The sequence below is a fragment of the Panthera uncia genome, chromosome B1 (genome assembly GCF_023721935.1).
Source record: "Panthera uncia isolate 11264 chromosome B1, Puncia_PCG_1.0, whole genome shotgun sequence".
In the NCBI taxonomy this organism is placed as follows: Eukaryota; Metazoa; Chordata; class Mammalia; order Carnivora; family Felidae; genus Panthera; species Panthera uncia.
Genome location: NC_064811.1, coordinates 32,891,170 through 32,910,778, shown reverse-complemented (window position 1 = coordinate 32,910,778; position 19,609 = coordinate 32,891,170). Strand labels below are relative to the sequence as shown.

Here is a 19,609-nt window from a genome sequence, read left to right as displayed (position 1 = left end):
GTTTCTATGCCACAACTCTCTCTCACATCTTTTTCCACCCTTTTAGCCATTTCTTCTATATGTCTTCTTTAAATGTCTTCAGTGAAGAGTTTCACCAGCTTTATCCACAGTCATTTTCTTTCCTTCCTTGAATAGTTCTATAAGGGCTCAAAGGGCTTTTGGTATCTCTATCCCTGACCTTCTTTCCAGGTTTAAGAATTGCCTTTTCAGTCTCTTCATTGGTTGTCTCCATGTGGATGTTCCTTTGGCCCCCCAAACTAAATAGATCCCACACCAAACTCATCATTTTTTCCCTCAAACCTGTTCCTCTTCCCCTCCTTTACTTCTAAACTCATCTAACAAGTTTGCCATTTTCTCAACCACCTAGATGACTTAAGCAAGCCCTAATGCTAAATTCTAGACAAAGTCTGTCCATATATGATAAGGTACCCAATTCCTTACTAGGTCTAAAACAAGTGTTAACATGGCCCACTGAAACCCAACCATTAGGGTCACCTGGCTATCTCAGTTGGTGGAGCATGTGACACTTGATCTCGGGGTTGTGAGTTTGAGCCTGACATTAGGTATAGAGATTACTTAAAAAAAAATTGGGGGGCACCTGAGTGGCTCAGTTGGTTGGGTGTCTGACTCTTGATTTTAGCTCGATGATGATCTCATGGTTCATGAGTTCTAGCCCCCGCATCTCATGGTCAGCGTGGAGCCTGCTCGGGATTCTCTCTCTGCCTCTTTCTCTCTCTGCTCCTCTCCCACTCATGCATGCACTTTCTTTCCCTCTCTCAAAATAAACAAATAAACTTAAAAAAAAACCAAAAATTAAAAAAATCTTGAAAAAAAAACAAACCCAACCATTAGAACTCTCTCATGGGGCATCTGGGTGGCTCAGTCAGTTAAGCTTCGGAGCCTTGATTTTGGTTCAGGTCATGATCTCAGTGTTGGTGACATTAGGCTCCCATGTCAGGCTTTGCACTGTCAGCCAGGAGCCTGCTTGGTATTCTCTCTATCCCTCTCTCTCTGCCCCTCCCCTGCTCTCTCTTGCATATCCTCTCTCTCTCTTTCTCTCTCTCAAAATAAATACATGAACTTTAAAAAAAAAAAAAAGAACTCTCTCATAATAAATGTACATTCAGAATTTCTATAATCCAGTCTTTACCCAGTGTAATGTCAGGAATCCTTGTAGCCTTTTGCACTAACCATTATATTGGCCATATACTTAGACTAAACAACCTTACTAGAACTCTGAGCCAAAATTTATTTATTCTTTTACTGATCTGGTAACAGAGCCAGTATCTGCTTGAATAACTATATTGCTAAAGAGCTCACTATCTTTTGGAAACATTCATTGCTCAAGTTATTCGTTATGATTATTTTTTAAACTGTTTATCTTCCCTTTAACTTTTAATAGTCTTGGATTTTAGAGCAATTCTCTCTTTTCTTTACCTTATTTTCTCCTTGGTTGACTAACATAGCTATCAAGTCTTCCCAAGGACTTCTTGCTTCCAAACTAAGTATCAACAAATTCAACTGCTCCTCATATGAAGTAACTTCCAGACCAATAACCATCCTGAACACACCCTAACAAGTGTAGCCCTGTGGGTTCAGGCACCAGTGGTGAATCTAGATGTTAAGCATCTTCCTGCCCAATCTATATTTATCACAACTGATTGGATCACTACCATATACTCCTCTTTCCTTTCCCACCACCACTCAGAAAGCCTATTTTGTGGTCTACAAGGTTGTGTACTACCTTCTCAGAAATAATAAGAATATTATATCTGGGATCAGAAGAGTCTGCAGGTCCAGGGATTCAGCTAGAAGGGCCAGGGTCAGGAAAATGGCTATGACCAAGGTCCCTTCTTTGCCTGATCCTATAACTCTCTTCTATTCTCATTTCAACTGGGTATAGGAATGCAAATGGCATCCAACCATAACTACATTTAGAGTTTCCTCTAAGTAATAAAATTCTGACATTACTGAGAAGGAGAATGCAAAGCAGAATAAAGGATCTGAAACAGAACTATCTGGGACAGGAAGGCAGAGAAGACTGAAGAGTCAACCCAGAGGAATAGAAAAGAGTTGATTAATCAACGTGGTGAAAAGATTCCCTGAAAGGGACAGGGAATAAAACTCACACACCTCAAGGCCAATGATCTGGGGAGAAAGGGGGAGGGGAGAATGGGGATAGAATTTAGGAAAGCCACAGTAGGTTTGTATGAGCTCATGAGCACACAACTGGCTTCTGTAACAACAGGGGACTGGGGTAGGTTACCATGCAAGCTTGCAAAGAAGCACGTCAGTAAGAGTTGCTCACACCTTTAGCCAATCAAAGCAGAGGGAGGAGAAGAACTAGCACTCTACTTTCCAGGAAAAACTGTTAGAATTGATAGGATACTGATAATGATCTATGTAAACTATATTCTCTGATTACCTGTGCCCTGTGAGTGAGAGGAACTAATGGACAATGTGGCTCATTCTCTTGCCTTCTGTGTGTGTGTGTGTGTGTGTGTGTGTGTGTGAGAGAGAGAGAGAGAGAGAGAGAGAGAGAGAGAGAGAAGAAACTGGACTAATAAAGCACTAACACATGGATGTTGTCTTGCTTGAAAAGAATACGGAAGATCCCCCTGGCCACTCAGAATGGAGAAAGGTCAGCAGATAGGTACTGCAACTCAATAGGTCATGTCCCTTGGATGAGTTCTCTGAGTTGGTTGCCACTCACCAATGTTTCTTCCTGAAGGGAAACTCATGCACACTAGAAGGCTGAGTTTTCAGGAGAGCTCCCCCGAACTGCCCCTCATTCACCCTGTTCTGAGTCAAAGAGGAACCTTTCCCAACCCACAGAACTTGGGTTCCAGAATAAAAAGAGAGAAGCTCCTTCGAAATAGGTGGAGCTACTGAACATGAACTGTGATAGAGCAATGTGGTTCCTTCTCAAAGTGTGGTCCATGAACCAGCAGCACTGACATCTAAAGCTTACAGAAATGCAGAACATCAAATTCTATCTCAGACCTACTGAATCAAAATCTGTATTTTCACAAGCTCTTCAGGTGATTTATGTGCACTTTACAATCTGGGAAACATAAACCGTACCTACCGGTTTTCTCAAGGTTCCTAGCTCTGAAATCAGGAAAAGGCCAACTGATGATCTTATGATCTAGTTTATCTTCCACTGCAATGTCCGAAATCCACAGGTCAGCTACTAGCTGGCCCATTCTGATTTAATCTTAGTAGTATCACTGTTACTGATACATGATCTTGGAGAAGGGAGCACAACGATTATGGGTTGAATTGTATCCCTCAGAAATGAATATGCTGAAATCCTAGCCCCCAGCACCTCAGAATGTAAATTTGGAATAGGGCCATTGCAAATGTAATTAATTAAGACAAGGTCATACTGGAGTAGGGCAGCCCCTAATCCAACACAACTTTTGTTTTTATAAAAGGGAAAAAATGGACATAGACAACACATTGAAGAACGGCATGTGAAGAGGAGGGCAGAGGTCAAGGTGATACTTCTACAAGTCCAGGGAAAACAAAGATTGCCAGCAACCACCAGAAGCTAGAGGAGAGGCATGGAACATATTCTCCCTCATAGCCTCAGAAGGAACCAACTTTGTACTTCTAGCCTCCAGAACTGTGAGCTAATATATTTCTGCTGTTTAAGCCACCCAGTTTGTGGTACTTTGTTACGGCACCCTAGGAAACCAATACAACCTATAAAATCGTTTCTCATCCAAAAGGGGAACGTAGCTCTAAGCTTTTATGACCCATTATTATATTACCTAAGATTCTATGACCATGATTTCAGGGTCTAGATACATGAATTGGTACTTCATGCATGTTTTAAATATCTTTTTTCATTATGTTTCAATTCTGTTAAATCAGCAAGTTCATTCCCAGGTAATGACTGACTTGTACTTACTTGTTATATAGGACAATATCTGGCCTCCATACCAGGTCACTGGGGATCCTGATGGAATCCAGTCCATCATACTGGTCTCGATCCCACGTGAGATATGCATCATGCCAGATTTGGCGGATCCATAAATAGGCAGTCAGAATCTGGTTTCTTTCATCCTGCACAAGTAACCATGATAGAACTCTGTTCAGTAGACACCTCAACCAAATGCCTTCCATCTCTAGAACACTTGTTCCTCGCAACAGAAATTCCAAGGGCACAAATCTACTTTCATTAAATAAATGAGAGCTTTTCTAGTCTAACCCTTTGACTGACTGCCAAGGCCATATTTTTTTCTACTTAATTTACTGTTCTGAATGTAAAGTGGACAAACGTTGAAGCCGTCAGATCTTTGCATGGATCAACAGCCCAAATTTCTCTGAAAATTGATCAACTGATGATTCACTTGAATGAGAAAGTCGGAAAATATCTATAATATACAGAAGAAAGTCTTTCAAGTTTCATAACTTTGTGTAATTAAACGCATATAAGCACTGAATAAGATACGCCATCTTAAAACACTACCTTTCTTTAAAAAAAAAAAAAAAACAGGAATAAAATTCATGTAACATAAAACTCACCATTTAGCCCTCTTAAAATGTATGAATCAGTGGATTATAATGTTGTACAACCATTACTGCTATCTAATTCCAGAAAATTGTTGTCAGCCCAAAAAAGAAACCCTGTGACCATCAGGCCATCACTCACAAGTCTCTGGTTCTTCAACAGCCCTTAGCAACCACTACTCTGCTTTTTGTCTCTATGGTTCTGCCTATTTTGGACACCTCATAGAAAGGGAATCCTACAATATGTGACACCATCTCTGTCTAGATGATCAAGACTTACTCTTAATGGCCAGGATCAGGTAACATTTAGTGAAATTACTTTTGTAGAGAGCACCTCTCCTTGGTATTCCCTCCCTCCGCCAGCTTGCACATGTTGCTGTCTGTTCTCACTCCCTCTCAAATTCTGGGTAAGACATCTCTGTGGAAAGCACTGTTAGCTTCATCCTTAGCACCATTTCAAAGAGTCACCACTTTATGTTACTTACCATGTCCTTAATCTGAGAAAGTGTAATCTGCAGGGTGACATTCAGGACTTTATCTGTATCTTCTACTGGACGAAGAGCATTGGAATAATCTTCAAAAAGGTCATTAAACAATTTCTGAGCATATTTTCCATCTGCTGTTTCTACAGCTGCTCAAAAAGAGGGACCTGGATCAATATTCAATGTCGTATATATTTCAAAGCAAAGAACAACAAACTGAGGACTAGAACTGGGCAGGACCCAGCATCAGCTAGGGACAAGCTTTGGGTATATTTTTCTGGTGAGTCAATGAGAGGCACAAACACTTCCTGGCAGTTAGAGCATTTGTTCTGTTTGCTGGCCCACTCCCACCAAAGAAGTGGCCCCCAAATGAGCTGAGATGGTTACACACCCATCAGCCTCTTACCTCTCAGTCTGGAGACAGCAAAGTAAATCCAGCAAAAGGAGATGCAGGAATGGGGCCAGTTCATCTTTTTCCTGAGCCTTTAGAAATTCCCAGCCAAGGAGCAGTCTTCCACTTGCCTCTGTGAATTGGAAGGGTCTGGATACAAAGATCTCACTCTGCCACAGGCAGAGTTTCGCCAAGGCGGATGGAGAGCTCAGGCTTGCAGTGCACCTGGGGCCCCAGATCCTGAGATCCATACCCACCCTCCCTCCCCTCTGGTAATCTGAGCCGGGCAGCTCTGGCAGCAGAGATGCAGGAGGCTGGGTGGGCTAGATCCGGCAGTGGTGATCTAGGGGAGCTGTCCCAGCTGGGGATCCCTAGTCACTTTCAGTGGGGATATCCAGACCAAACTTTCAGATGAAGACAGGTAGGAACCCAACACTCCGGAGACTCTGCCAAAGCAGAACGGGCACTTTCTCCACATGCAGCAAGCAGATTCAGCCTGAGTCTAAGGACAAAGGGAAGCCAAGCAGAACCTCCCCTCATGAGGCAGCCTCTGGAGAGGCCCTACAAATGCGCTTCACGTGGCATTTGCAGAGGGAAAGAGATCAGTTTCATGATCTCCAGAACAGATTACTTCTGCTTCAACCCCTTCAAGATCTGGCACGTGTCTCCTGTGGTAATGTGAGTGAATATGGGGAGAGGGGCTGGGAGAAGAGCATTCACTCCCTTCGGAAGCCACGCTGCAATCAGGATTTGAAGCCCAAGACCTAGGTTTGACTGCAAGCTCAAACCCTTCCTAGCTCTCTAGTACTAAGCTTTCCTGAGCTGGAGACCAGGAACATAATATTCTCTCGCTCCCAGCGCTACTGGAATCTTTATGTGAAATCACCCTAAAAAAAATTGTAAAGCACCATGTAAATGTTAGTAATTTTTGCCTCTCATTTTCCAGATCCAGAATGTCTATATTTATCGAGTCACCCAGGGTTTACTAGCTCTAAAAAAGAAACATGGTTCAAAGGCCAATCAAATCAGCACAAAAATGATTCATAACTAATGAGGATATTACTGAGAATGCTGTTTCTTTGAATTTGAATGCTACTTTATTTAATTTCACAGTCATTTCTCACACGTGATCTAATTTTGCTCCCACGAAAGAATGTCAATTTCCAATTGCCATAACTTACTCCTCTGCTTGCCTGGGGAAACTGCCTTGGAAAACCAAATTAAGATCCTTTGGTTGCCTGGAATCAGAGCAAGGAAATTGGATAGCTCTATTTCATCAGGTTACAGCCGGCTGATGAGTCACCCTGTCCCTCTTCAGGAATATATCCTCCGAGTGGAACAGACACTCAAGCCATCAGCTAAGTGTGTTTCCTAATTGCCTGTGCCCTTGTGTGGATTGTGAAGACATTATTTTCCTGCTGCCCCCAGTCTGACTCACCCATCAAATGACAGTTCCTGCTGTAAACCCTCAGGCCTCCTTCAACAAACATCTGCTCTGGAGTCTCAGAGGCTGAAGGTCCTTTTGAAATTGAGTTGAACACCTCGTTTTCACACGAGGAAACTGAGGTCTAGAGATGTTGAGTAGTTTGCCTCTAGCAGCACTTGGCCAGGCCGCCTGCCCCAACCCAGGGTGCTCCCCACGCTAATACACCCCTCCTCCTTTTGTTGTTCACCCACCTGGCAATTGATAGCAGCTGGGTGATGACGTCTCCTGCTTAGAGACCCTCTACCTGTGTTTCTTTGATCCTTCCTGACACTCAGAACAGCCCCTGGTGAGAGGTGCTGAGTGAACACTTGGTGCTGGTACTGCTGCCTGGAAGGTGATCATCCCTGGTGATCTTACTGTTCTTAATTAACTCGGTTCATTCATTTTGGTCACTTACAATTTGTTTAAATACTTAACAGTTGATACTAACCTACCAATGTTAACACAATCCAAGTTAAATCAGTACTTTTGGGGGTGGGGGCAATTCTGCCTCTCAGGGCAAAGATGCTAATGACCAAAAGCAAACTCCACCCCAATTAATTCTAAAAGAACAATGCATGAACGAAGAATTTCAACAGAGATGTAAAATAGGCTTAAAAATTCATTCTAAAAACAACTATTAGGTGCTTTCCTAGGGACCTGCCTATCTTTATCCAATCACTCAGCTCCAAACTGTATAAAAAAGAAACCTGTAATATGGCAGTCCCATGCTTTTCAGGACACTAAATGAAAAAAAGAAATCTGTTGAATTCACTATTTAGGGTTAAGGCTGAGAAGCAGGCGGATATTCTTTAGACTGATTTACAACGAATATAATCTGAATAAACCTTAGCCATCCAGAAATGTGGACCCTCCAAATATACCCCATTTCCTGAGTGCCTCATTAACTTAGGGTCAGCCATATCCAATGGCATATTTATCCAGGTTAACAAAGCACTCAGATATTTAAGTTTGGAAGTTCATGGTTTTCATGCCAACAGATACCTTCTCCCAGCTTGTGGTACTAGTTCTGAACAGCATCTCACCATAGTTTATGCAAAATCATCACCCAATAGAGTATACTCTGGCCAGAAAAAGGGGACCCACAATTCAAAGAATTTTTAGAAAGCACAGGGCACCTGGATGGCTCAGTCGGCTAAGCATCTCACTCTTGATTTCAGCTCAGGTCGTGATCTCACAATTTGTGAGATCCAGCCTCGAGTCAGGCTCTGTGCTAACAGCATAGAGCCTGCTTGGTATTCTCTCTCTCCCTCTCTCTCTCAGCCCCTACCCTGCCTGTGCACGCATGTGTGTGCCCGAGGATGTTTTATCTCTCTCTCCCAAAATAAATAAATAAATCTTAAAAAAAAAAAAAAAAAAAAAAAGAATTTCCAGAGAGCACAATAATCTTTTCAACATCTGCACCTTTTGAGAGGTGGCGGTCCCTTGCCACAAGTTCACAAAGTATTCTAGTCATTTCAGAGTTTCTGGGAGCCAAATCCTCCCTAATGGACCAATTTTGAGGTACTTGTTTGTTGCCAAAATGTAATATAATGATATTAGAGACATTCTATAATATCATAATACTTTTTAAAAAATTTTAATGTTTTATTTATTTTTGAGAGAGAGACAGAGAGACAGAGCATGAGCAGGGGAGGCACAGAGAGAGAGGGAGACACAGAATCTGAAACAGGCTCCAGGCTCTGAGCTGTCAGCACAGAGCCCGACGTGGGACTCAAACCCACGAACCATGAGATCATTACCTGAGCTGAAGTCAGAGGCTTAACCAACTGAGCCACACAGGCACCCCCATAATATTTTCAATATAACTTATTACATAAGCAATACATATCTATTGCAGAAAAATTAAAAAGTACAGAAAAGCACAATGAAGGGAAAAGAAAGGTCACCCAGAAGAATCCAACCATGCAGAGAGAGATAAGGGTCACATGGCAGCCATCTTTTTTAAAATGCCCATGGAACTGTGTTGTCATGTCTTTGAGACCTGGAAGGACACAGGCCATTAGCAGAATTCTGTCTTGCTCGTGAACACATGGAGGTGCAAAGGATGCTTCTAAATACCCTTTTCCTGTTCCCATGGGGTTGCATTGTAGTTCACACACAGTCTACCTTCAAGGGTCTCCCATCCTTTCCTGTCCCTCTCCCCACCCCCAGGGTCCCTACTCAACCCTTTTGCGTTGAAGCTTTGCCCCTTGTGGTCAAGCCTCCCGGGGGGAGGCGGTATCCCTGGCTCCATTCCAGAAGAATGATGGCAGTGTTTCCACCCCTTGGAAATAGAACTCCTGCCTGACAGAGAACTCTAGTGAATTGTTTTGCTGAAAGACTCTCTTCCCAGTAGCAGAGGAGGGGTGGGGGAGGACAAATACCTTCTTTCTGCTACATTTTCACTGCAAAAGTCAAAAATAATGTAAAGGGTTATTTTTATAAAAACCCCGCAAATTAACATGGCATGAATATTTTCTCCATTTTATTAAATACGAAATCAGAATAGTTTTAACCCATGAAGAGCTTGTACAGATCATTTAGCTGAGCTCCCTCATTTTACAAATGAGATAAGTGGGGCCTAGGGACAGGGTAGATAGGAAAGGAGCCAGATCTCCACTGAGAGCCATGCCGGAGGCCCTCGGCCCCTCCTAGCAAGCGGCCCCGAGCTCTCAACTGTCCTGGGTGCTCAGAGCTGTGACACTTGCTAAGCAGTGCTTCTCAACTCATTTGAAATCTCAGGAAATGCCCCGTGGGCCTCCACACCCTATTTCACTGGTAGCAAGGAGCACCTGTTTCACTGCTACTTTCTACATTTGCTGGGTTCATCCTGGACATGAGTCTCAAAATTAAGAACTCAAAGTCCCTTTAAAGGGGGTGGTCTCCAAATTCTTTCACCACACACCGGAGTTTGGGATAAGGGCTGCCAGCTTGGATGCCAAGCCTTCCCCAGAGGGCTACCCACTAAGGCAGTGCTCTCCAAACATTTGAGGATCTGTTTCTGTCTTTGTTTTCAGAATTAGGAGACACAGGATAGTGTAGAGTTTAAGAGTATAGACTCTGGAGTCGAACTGCTTGGATTCAAGTCCTGACTGCCACATACTAGCTGTGTAACTTGGGGCAGATTACTTAACTTCTCCGTGCCTTAGTTTCCCCTCATCTATAAAATGGGGACGACTAAAATAGAGCCTGCCTCTTAGGGTTGCTTTGAGGATCAAATAAGTTAATATATGTGAATTCCTAAGAACAGTGCTTGACCATAAAAAGGATTAAGTGATAATTAAAGGGGGGAAATGCACTCCAGCATTTCCATGTATCCTGTAGCCATAATTCCTCTCTCTCTCCCTCTCTCTCTCATCTATCTTTCTTTCCATCCATTTCTTTGTACACCCCCACCCCAACTTCTTGACAGACTTAATTAGAAGATTATCCTTTTATCTGACAAGCAGCCCTACAAGTGAGAGAATAACAGCCCTGCCATTTTCTTGTTGTCTTCTTTTATTGCAATGTTAATATTACTGTCAATCCACAGTGGATTTATATGTTTGCTTTCTTACTTTTGTTTTTTTTGTTTTTTTTTTTTTTTTTTTTTTGGTAGTAGTCTTTTTAATCCTCTTATCCACTTTGTGAAAGTTAGCCGATCTAAATCTATCACAGAGGTTGGCAAATGCTTTCTGAAGAGGGCCAGATAGTAAATATTTTCAGCTTTGCAGGCCATACGGTCTCTGCAGCAACCACTCTTCTTTGCAGTTGTGCTGCGAAAGCAGCTATACGCAAGGTGTAAATGAATGAGCACGGCTGTGTTCCAATAAAACGTTATTTACAAAAATTGACAGCTGGCCATAGTTTCCTGACCTTTGACATACATCCACTTACCCAGGCTCAAGAAAACCGCCATGGGGGTCAGCATCCCGGATGAAGAAGGAGTGCAGCCTGAAAGGAAAAGGGAGTCACAGTGTGCAAGCCTGTTGAGGGCAGATGTGTCGTGAGGCCGGGGCTGACACTGCGGCTCATCCAGTGAAATTCAAACTATTTTCCAGTGCAGGCTTCCAAGGGGCCCTTCAAATTCCTAGAGAGAGGGAGCTCTTGCATAAAAGGAGACTTTGAATGAAAGAGCCAGAAACATTTGGCAACTAGAGAGCACACGGCAACCTTGTTCAATGTCTGGAGGCTGGGGAAGCTTCATCACTTCCACATGGGCAGGGAATCAGAATCCCCATCTATGGGTGACATACCATGATGATAGAACCTGCGGCCGTGACCAGGCTGGGGCTGAGAGCAGGGGAATGTTTCTGAAGTACCTGTGAGTCCCTTTCAGGTCCCCATGAATGAGATAGAGCTTGGGGGCAGGGCTGTAGAAATTTCACTGAGTCCCAGAGCACCGTTCTATTCCTACCCCTCAATTGTACCTAAATCCATTTGGCTTGGGGAAATGCCGGTGAAATCACAACAAAAGGGATTCAGGAAAGGAGGGAAGGAGGACCTCCTGAAAAACAGAACAGTGGGCTATGCATCTCAGCGTGGTGCTAGCATGGCGGGGTTGTTCCTCCCTGTGTAACTGCACATGTCTGTGTCTTCCTCCTTCCCCACGGCCTTCTGGCACTGCTAGAGGTGTGTAGTAGACTGGAAACTCTTCATAGCAAAAGCAAGCAGGACAACTTCTCTTGGTGCTTCTGAGCATTATGAAGAAAATACCCAACTCCCAAACTTTCGTAACCACAACAGAAAAGAGACTCCACCCCAGGGCATCATCACTGACTCCTATCTCCCACACATTAGTATGCTAGGGCTGCCATAACAAAATACCACAGATTGGGTGGTTGAAACAACAGAAATTTATTTTCTCACAGTTCTAGAGGCTGGAAGTCCAAGATCAGGGTGCCGACAGGGTTGGCTTCTTCTGAGGCCTCTCTCTTTGGCTTGTAGATGACCACCTTCTCCCTGTGTCCTCACATGGCCTTTCCTCTGAGTGTATCTGTGTCCTAGTCTCTTCTTCTTAGAAAGACACCAGACACATCTCTGGAGGCAAGGGAAACAAAAGCAAAAATGAACTATTGATACCTCATCAACATAAAAAGCTTCTGCACAGCAAAGGAAACACTCAACAAAACTAAAAGGCAACCTATGGAATAGGAGAAGATATTTGCAAGTGAAATATCAGATAAAGGGCTAGTATCCAAAAATTATGAAGAACTTATCAAACTCCAATACCCTAAAAATAAATAATCCAGTTTCAGAAATGGGCAGAAGCCATGAACAGACACTTCTCCAAAGAAGACATACAGATGGCTAACAGACACATGAAAAAATGCTCAGCATCACTCATCATCAGAGAAATACAAATCAAAACCATAATGAGATACCACTTCACACCTGTCAGAATGGCTAAAATCAGGAGACAACAGATGTTGGTGAGGATGCAGAGAAAGGGGAACCCTCTTGAACCATTGGGGGGAATGCAAACTGGAGCATCCACTCTGGAAAACAATACGGAGTTTCCTCAGAAAGTTAAAGATAGAACTACCCTATGACCCAACACTTGCACTACTAGGTATTTATCCAAAGGATACAAAAATGCTGATTCAAAGGGGCACATGCATCCCAATGTTTATAGCAGCATTATCAACAAGAGCCAAATTATAGAAAGAGCCCAAAATATCCATCAGCTGATGAATGGATAAAGAAGATGTGGTGTATATATACCCACGGTAAAAGCCAAAACCCTTGCTAGTGACTGCAAGACCTCTGATTTTCCGTCTCTAACACTGTTCCCCTTGCTTCCTCCACCACAGCCACACTGGTCTCCTTTGCTTTTCCATAAACACACCACCCCTGCTCGGGGCGGTTCCCTCTGCCTGGGGCATCCTTGGACCTATCCTCCCAACTCCCCCTCCCTCTTCCTTCTTGGTTCAGCTCAAACACCACCTTATCAGAAAGCCCTTCCCTGAGGACCCTCCCCAAAGTAGCACTCCAACCCTCTCTCTATATCTTTCCTGCTTTACTTTTCTTATGGCACTTAAGACCAGCTGAGGTACGTGCATGCATGTGTGTGCTTGCTTGTTTATTGTCTGTCTCCTTACTAGAAACTAAGTTCCATGAGAGTGGGGATATGGCCTTGTTCTGTGCTGTACTCTCAGGTTCAGAGGAGATATTGATTGACTGAATAAATGAGTAATATCTAAAATGAGAAAAGAAATCCAGGGAATTAAAAAGTTGGGAGACGGCCAGCTCTCAGACAAAGGATGGTGGATCCTATGATTCATAAGCTTACCAGGATCTTTTTAGCACTTATGGCTAGGGTGTTATTTACAGCCTTACATTACTATTCTGGTATTATGTAATATTTTAACCTAGGTCAAGGCAAAAGTCCTTGAGAACATAGATCATAACTTCTACTTCTCTAAATATATCCTGTGCCTTATACATTGTCCCAGCTCAGGAAAACATATGCCAAGACCAGTTAGCAGAATCTGCCATGGATGCAAGAGGAGGGAGTGAAGGCATCTCTCCCCTGTCTCTGCTGACTTAATCTAACAACAACAAAAACCCATAAAGATGTAGGAGGAGTTCTGTGGCCCAGGTTCAAGTCCTGGCCCCACCCCTTAGTAGTTACCTGAATGAGCTTGAGCAACTCACATAATTTCCTTGAGTCTCAATTTTCTCATTTGTTAAAAATGATAATTATAATATTTACCTAAAAGGGTATTTTGAGGATTAAAGAGAAAACAGATAAAGCTCCAAGCACATATTTGGCATAGAGCAGGCTCTCAATAAAAATTAATGCCACTCAAAAAAAAAAAAAAATTAATGCCACTCCCCTGCTGAACCACAGGGGCTCTGGTAGTCAGCAAAACCTCCACTGGTAAAAAGAGACCCATTATGTTGCCAACAGAAGAGCCAAGTTCATGAAGAGACATGAGCAGGTGATAAGGGATATGCAATTTTCTGGGTCAGGAGAACAGCTGATACACGAGACAGGGTATCCGATGTGTCCAGGTGAATGATCCGGAGACCGTGGCAGGCTCTGGTGTCGGTGCATTGTCAGAAGGTGCACTGTTCTCCCTGAAACCCCCTAAGGGAATATATTTGAAAGCCATAAAACTTTACACAGTTGTTTAAGATGAGCGCCCCTGGGCTTCCTCTTATTTCTGGGATTTCTTCACCATGTGGTGAGGAGACCCTATCTATAAGACCCTTTTGGACTCCTTGTTAAGCCACTTGCTTCTTGGGACTTTCTGAAATTTCCCTTTGTTCTTGAGTTTCTGATCCCTTCCTGCCTCAGTGTGTTCTCACCCCACTGGCTTTACTTCCCCTTTCTTAGCAGCTCGCGTGGTTACAATTACACCATATTTTCCTGCGATTTCCAGTGACCATCTCTCTGATGACAGTGCAACGGTTAGGTGAGAGATGAGCAGGAAGGAGGCAGGAGGGGTCACTTCTGTTAACTATAGCGAGCTGCTTCTGCTGTTGTGGGGCCTCATGAAGGGGAAGCGGAAGTGCAGAGACTGCACCATGCAGTAAACTCACACCCTCCCAGGCTATTTTGAGAGCTCTGGCTACCAACATCTCACACAAGTGCGCACCCCCTGAGAAGCAGCAGGTCACCCTGGGCCCAGATCCTTGCTTACCCCACCCCACCCCCACCCTGGTCCTGGTCCAGGGGAGCTAAAGGCACATATTAAAACAGAAAAGATCTAGGGGCGCCTGGGTGGCTCAGTCGTTAAGCGACCAACTTCGGCTCAGGTCATGATGTCACGGTTCGTGGGTTCGAGCCCCGCGTGGGGCTCTGTGCTGACAGCTCAGAGCCTGGAGCCTGCTGCGAACTCTGTGTCTCCCTCTCTCTCTGCCCCTCCCCCGCTTGCGGTCTGTCTCTCAAAAATAAAAATAAACATAAAAAAATTTTTTTTAACAGAAAAGGCCTGAGAAGGGGCTTTCTCACCAGAGCACTACCTCCATTCTCACTTGCCCTTGGTGCTACCTAGCAAAACGCAAAACGCAGCTCAGTGGGAATGAATGTTCCCTGTTTCTAACAAGCATGTTTGGGAGGAAGGTAGAGGAAAGAGGGTCCTGATAAGTCAAGCAGGAGAACCGGAAGACAGAATTCCCAATTTTTTACCCGGGCCACTTTTTAATTTTCTATTCTCCATTTCTTCTTCTCACCAAGCACTGCCATTGACTGAGGCTCCTTACTCTTGATCTGGATTGGAGGAGACCTGGAGAGCCACTGGAAGGACAAGGGAAACCATGGGTTGGGGGAGGGGTGGACCTGCATCCATTGACATAAATGAGCCAGGTCAGGGATAAGTCCACAGACACCTTCACTCTTCTCAGGGTCTTTCTGGCCATATTGAAGCCCGAAATAAAAGAGAAAATCAGCAATACTGATCCTACGTTTACAATTTTGACATTTTGTTAAAAAAGACTTTTTGCATTAATTTTGACTTTTCAAAATATTTCATTAAGGGCCTCCTGGGTGGCTCAGTTGGTTAAATGTCAGACTTTGGCTCATGTCATGATCTCACAGTTGATGAGTTTGAGCCCCACCTCTGGCACTGTGGTGACAGTGTGGAGCCTGCTTGGGATTCTCTCTCTCACTCTCTCTCTGCCCTTCTCGTGCTCTCTCTCTCTTAAAAATAAATAAACTTTAGGGGCGCCTGGGTGGCGCAGTCGGTTAAGCGTCCGACTTCAGCCAGGTCACGATCTTGCGGTCCGTGAGTTCGAGCCCCGCGTCAGGCTCTGGGCTGATGGCTCGGAGCCTGGAGCCTGTTTCCGATTCTGTGTCTCCCTCTCTCTCTGCCCCTCCCCCGTTCATGCTCTGTCTCTCTCTGTCCCAAAAATAAATAAAAAACGTTGAAAAATAAATAAATAAATAAATAAATAAATAAACTTTAAAAAATAAATAAATAAAATATCGCATTAAAAAGCTACATATGTTAATTACTGAATGGTGCCTCCTTAAATTCACTCTTGCCTCACCCTAGTCCTGGCCTTGGTTAGATTTAGCCCAGCTGATGGTGCTGGTCAATTCATTTGGTTGATTGTTTCTTTAAGGAAAGCGAGGCTGGAGCCTATAAAAATCATCTATATGATTCAAAGTCTAATTTTTAAATATATGTGATGGCAATCCTACTAAAATATTTGGAAAAAAAACAATGGAATTCTCAACCACAAAAATTACCCAAATTTTAGATACAATTCGAATCCTTTATTATCTAACAAAGCCAGGGTACTTCACCTTACCAGCCACCAGGTGTCTCTGTAAACTCCCCGCAGGCCCTCGCACAAGACGCTCAGGATAACGTCATAAATAAAATCTGTGGTTTTTAACCAGTTCTGAAGAGATGGCACAAAACGGTCTGAGATGCAACAGCTTCAAATACTAAATCTACAGAGACCCATCCACCTGTCCAGGATTGCGGGCTAATAGCTAAATGCTTGTGATAATGCAACCTATTAACATATTCAAGGTAGGAAATAGATTATTAGAGTCAGTTTGTCCTAATCAGTATACTTTCTAGGATGTCCCTGCATTATTTTTCCCTCATCCCATAGCTGGATCAATTTCTAACAGCACAATTCTGTGAGACCAAAACAATATTTCAGGAGGGTCTCAGAGAAATCAACTCTTCACCAGGCTTCCAGGACTAGACCTCTCACTCCTGTAGGGCAGGGAATTTTGAAAACAGCATCCAAACCATTTGCTTCTGTTAAAAAAAAAAAAAAAAAAAAAAAAGCAAATGCATGGAGTGCTATGGTCAAAGGTCAGTAAACGGAGTGGTAGAAAAGTTGTAGCATTCTTTAAAAATACGTTTATCTACGCACATTATCACCCTCTCCCTCGTGCCACCTCATCCTGCCCTCGGAAGGAAATGTAAATACTCCAAAAGCCAATGGACTATTTCCTCTGACCTTATTTTTTTTCTGAGGTCATTCTGAAAATTAACCCTTCTCCATTCAACACCCTGGAAGGGACTGTAGATTCTTCCCCGAAGGCCCCGGGAAAATGGCTGTTGTGGGAAATCTCTGTGACGATGCTCCTTTTGAGGTTTTCCAGTTTGCCCAAGACAGCATCTGTTCTTCATTTTTATTTTATTTTTTCATCACTGTTTTAAAGAGAGAGAGAGCACGAGTAGTAGAGAGAGGCATAGGGAGACAGAATCTTAAGCAGGCTCCACACTCAGCGTGGAGCCCCGCGTGGAGCCCGGGCCGCAACCCTGAGATCATGACCTGAGCCCAAATCAAGAGTCAGATGCTCAACCGTCTGAGCCACCCAGGCGCCCCTCATTTTTACATTACTCAAATTTTAAATTTAAGTTAAATTCTTCATTTTTAAATTACTACTAATAACCACAGCAGGAACAACGGCTAATATTTAGGGAGTGCTCACTACATGCTTATCAGTGTGATAAGAGAACCTGACAAATATTATGTCCTCGAAAGGTCACTGCTCTGGGCTTCCATGACAGTGAAGCCCGCCTGGTTCCCCCCTAGCTTTCCGGGCGACTCCTCCTCATCTACCCCCTTCTTCAGTGCTGGACTTCTCAGATTCAGTCCCAGGCCCTCTACTCTTGATCAGTGTAGCAGAAAATCTTAGCAGTTAAAAATACAGTCTCAAACTATAAGAAAAGAAGGAGAGACACTGGGTTCCAAGATGACAAATTAATTGAATGTGCTGCAAAGGGAGTGCCAACTTCAGGCTTGACCCCTCACCCTCAGGGAGATGAATTCCTTATACTGGTGCTTCTTGCCTTTAAAGTGCGGTCAAATCACAGGGTAGATGGATGTCTTGTGAAAATGCAGGTTCTAAGTCAGCTTATCTGAAGTGAACCTGAGATTCTTCAGCCCACACGATGCTGAGGCTGTTGGTACCTGGACCACACTGTGAGTAGCAAGGCTCTAGGTGACTCTATAATTATAATGAGGTACTGATAAAGTTTACCTAAGTTGCTAGTTATACTGACAGATCAAATCAATATATAATAATGGCTGAATTGTGGGATGGGCAATAGAGATTGTGAAAACTTCAAGGAATATATGTTTCTGGTTTCTAAACTCAAAATCCCTTTGAACTTAAAATTTCTGTGACATCAGAAATGAGACTTGATTATTTTTTTCAAAGGTTCAACCTAAAGACTAATTGTGCAGGTTTGAATTGCTAGGTCTGGTATCCCCACTAAGAGTCAATCATTTGATCACAGAATCCACAACTTTGACTAGTCTGAAATTTTGGGGGGTGGGGTGGGGGAGGATGGGGTAATCTATATGGGTATTGCAACCATAAGTTGGTATAAAATTGTAATCTGAGGAAAGTATAAAATAAAAATAAGAATTAAGATATGGGTAACAATGGAGATGATGAACAAGCAACCTTAAATCCACGATATTAGCAATTTAAAAATAAATTTTACATAATAATTTCTGTAATCATTGCAAAACTGGTGTGTGTTTTATCAGGTTTTTAAGACATTTGATGCATTTAAGGAAATCCAATGTGTTCATGTTGTGACTTTAGTTGAATGGGTAGAAGAACTTAATTAGGCTTGCAATCAACACTTAAGTGTTTGGAGAAAATTATTTCCTTAAAATCATAAGTTTTGCTTTATTAGTTATACGTGCATGATAGAGAAATGCTGACTTTGAAGATGTAAAAAAAAATGCTAGTTGCTTAATAAGTTTATGAGATGGTCTCACTGACCTTCTTGTAGTCCATCACATGCTCAAGTCCCCTGCCAAAGCAAGCCTTCCGCTCTTCCTTTTTCCTAGAATGCACCTCCCCCAATTCTCATACGCCTATTTGTATTATGCTTAGCGCACTCAGTGACTCTCTTACCCTGGATTGTGAACTCTGTACCCCTGTAACCCTTATAGCCCCACTAAGTTATTAGTGTTATCTCATGTATAGACAAGGAAGCAGACATGGAGAGTTTTCAACAACATGTCCAAGTGGCAGATGTGGGATGGAAGCAATGTCTCTCTTACTCATGAGCCCATGACCACTATTATTGTGCTGAATTCCATGAACCGTTATCTCTAATGCTGAACAATACTGCTGCTCAGGTAGTCTGCTGTCATCTTCAAACACAAAGTCACATAATTTTAGGAACTCCCAGAGCTTTCCCCAAAAAGAAGATATGGGACAAATCTTTAAATACCACTTCCTTGAAAGACTAATTATGGGAGAGCATAATACAAATATGCACCTATAATTTAGGACTTACTATAAATTCTGCTTCTTGCCCTTTACAAAATCTGTGCACCGATTTTGGGCACAAAAGCCCAGCAGAGTGGAATTTCCTAACTCTTTTACATGGAGAGGCAGAAACGCGCAGCAGTTAATTGCCTCTTAACAGATTCTGGGCCCAAGACTGTCTGGGTTCAAATCTGGCAACTGCCATTTTTCAGTTGGGTGGTCTTGAGTAAGTCACCTAAACCCTCTGTGTTCAGTTTTTTATTTGCAAAGAAACATAATAAAGGACCCACCATGTGTTTGTTCTGAGGATTGAATGAAGTAATAGCACACATAAAGAGCCTAAAACATGACTATGTCTCTAAAGGTAGGTAGAAAACATTTACTGCACATCGATGAGCTTTACAGACACCTAACTAGGTAGTTGAGAAACCGGTACTTGGACCGAGGGCATTAGACTCTCATCTCTTTTCCACCAGATCAAATTACTACCTTATCCGTTTGGGCTGGAACTTGCTAACATTTTCACGCTGCAGGCATGATATGCCTTCCATATGCCCCCC

General features: G+C 43.1%; 1 protein-coding gene across 2 annotated transcripts in view; it reads right to left on the bottom strand.

Moving 5' to 3' along the window:
* CHRNA9 (cholinergic receptor nicotinic alpha 9 subunit) overlaps window positions 1–19,609 on the bottom strand; it is a 38,749-nt gene that overhangs the window by 7,316 nt on the left and 11,824 nt on the right. The window contains exons 2-6 of one of the 2 annotated variants that reach the window (XM_049631965.1): window positions 11,708–11,878; window positions 10,736–10,792; window positions 5,407–6,278; window positions 5,004–5,149; window positions 3,917–4,071 (exon numbers count right to left, since the gene is read on the bottom strand). In XM_049631965.1, coding sequence (XP_049487922.1) covers window positions 3,917–4,071; window positions 5,004–5,149; window positions 5,407–5,470 — 365 coding nt within the window. In that variant the 5' untranslated portion in view covers window positions 5,471–6,278; window positions 10,736–10,792; window positions 11,708–11,878. Of the gene's footprint in view, window positions 1–3,916; window positions 4,072–5,003; window positions 5,150–5,406; window positions 10,793–11,707; window positions 11,879–19,609 lie in introns of both variants that reach the window. The other variant, XM_049631964.1, reaches the window with a different exon arrangement.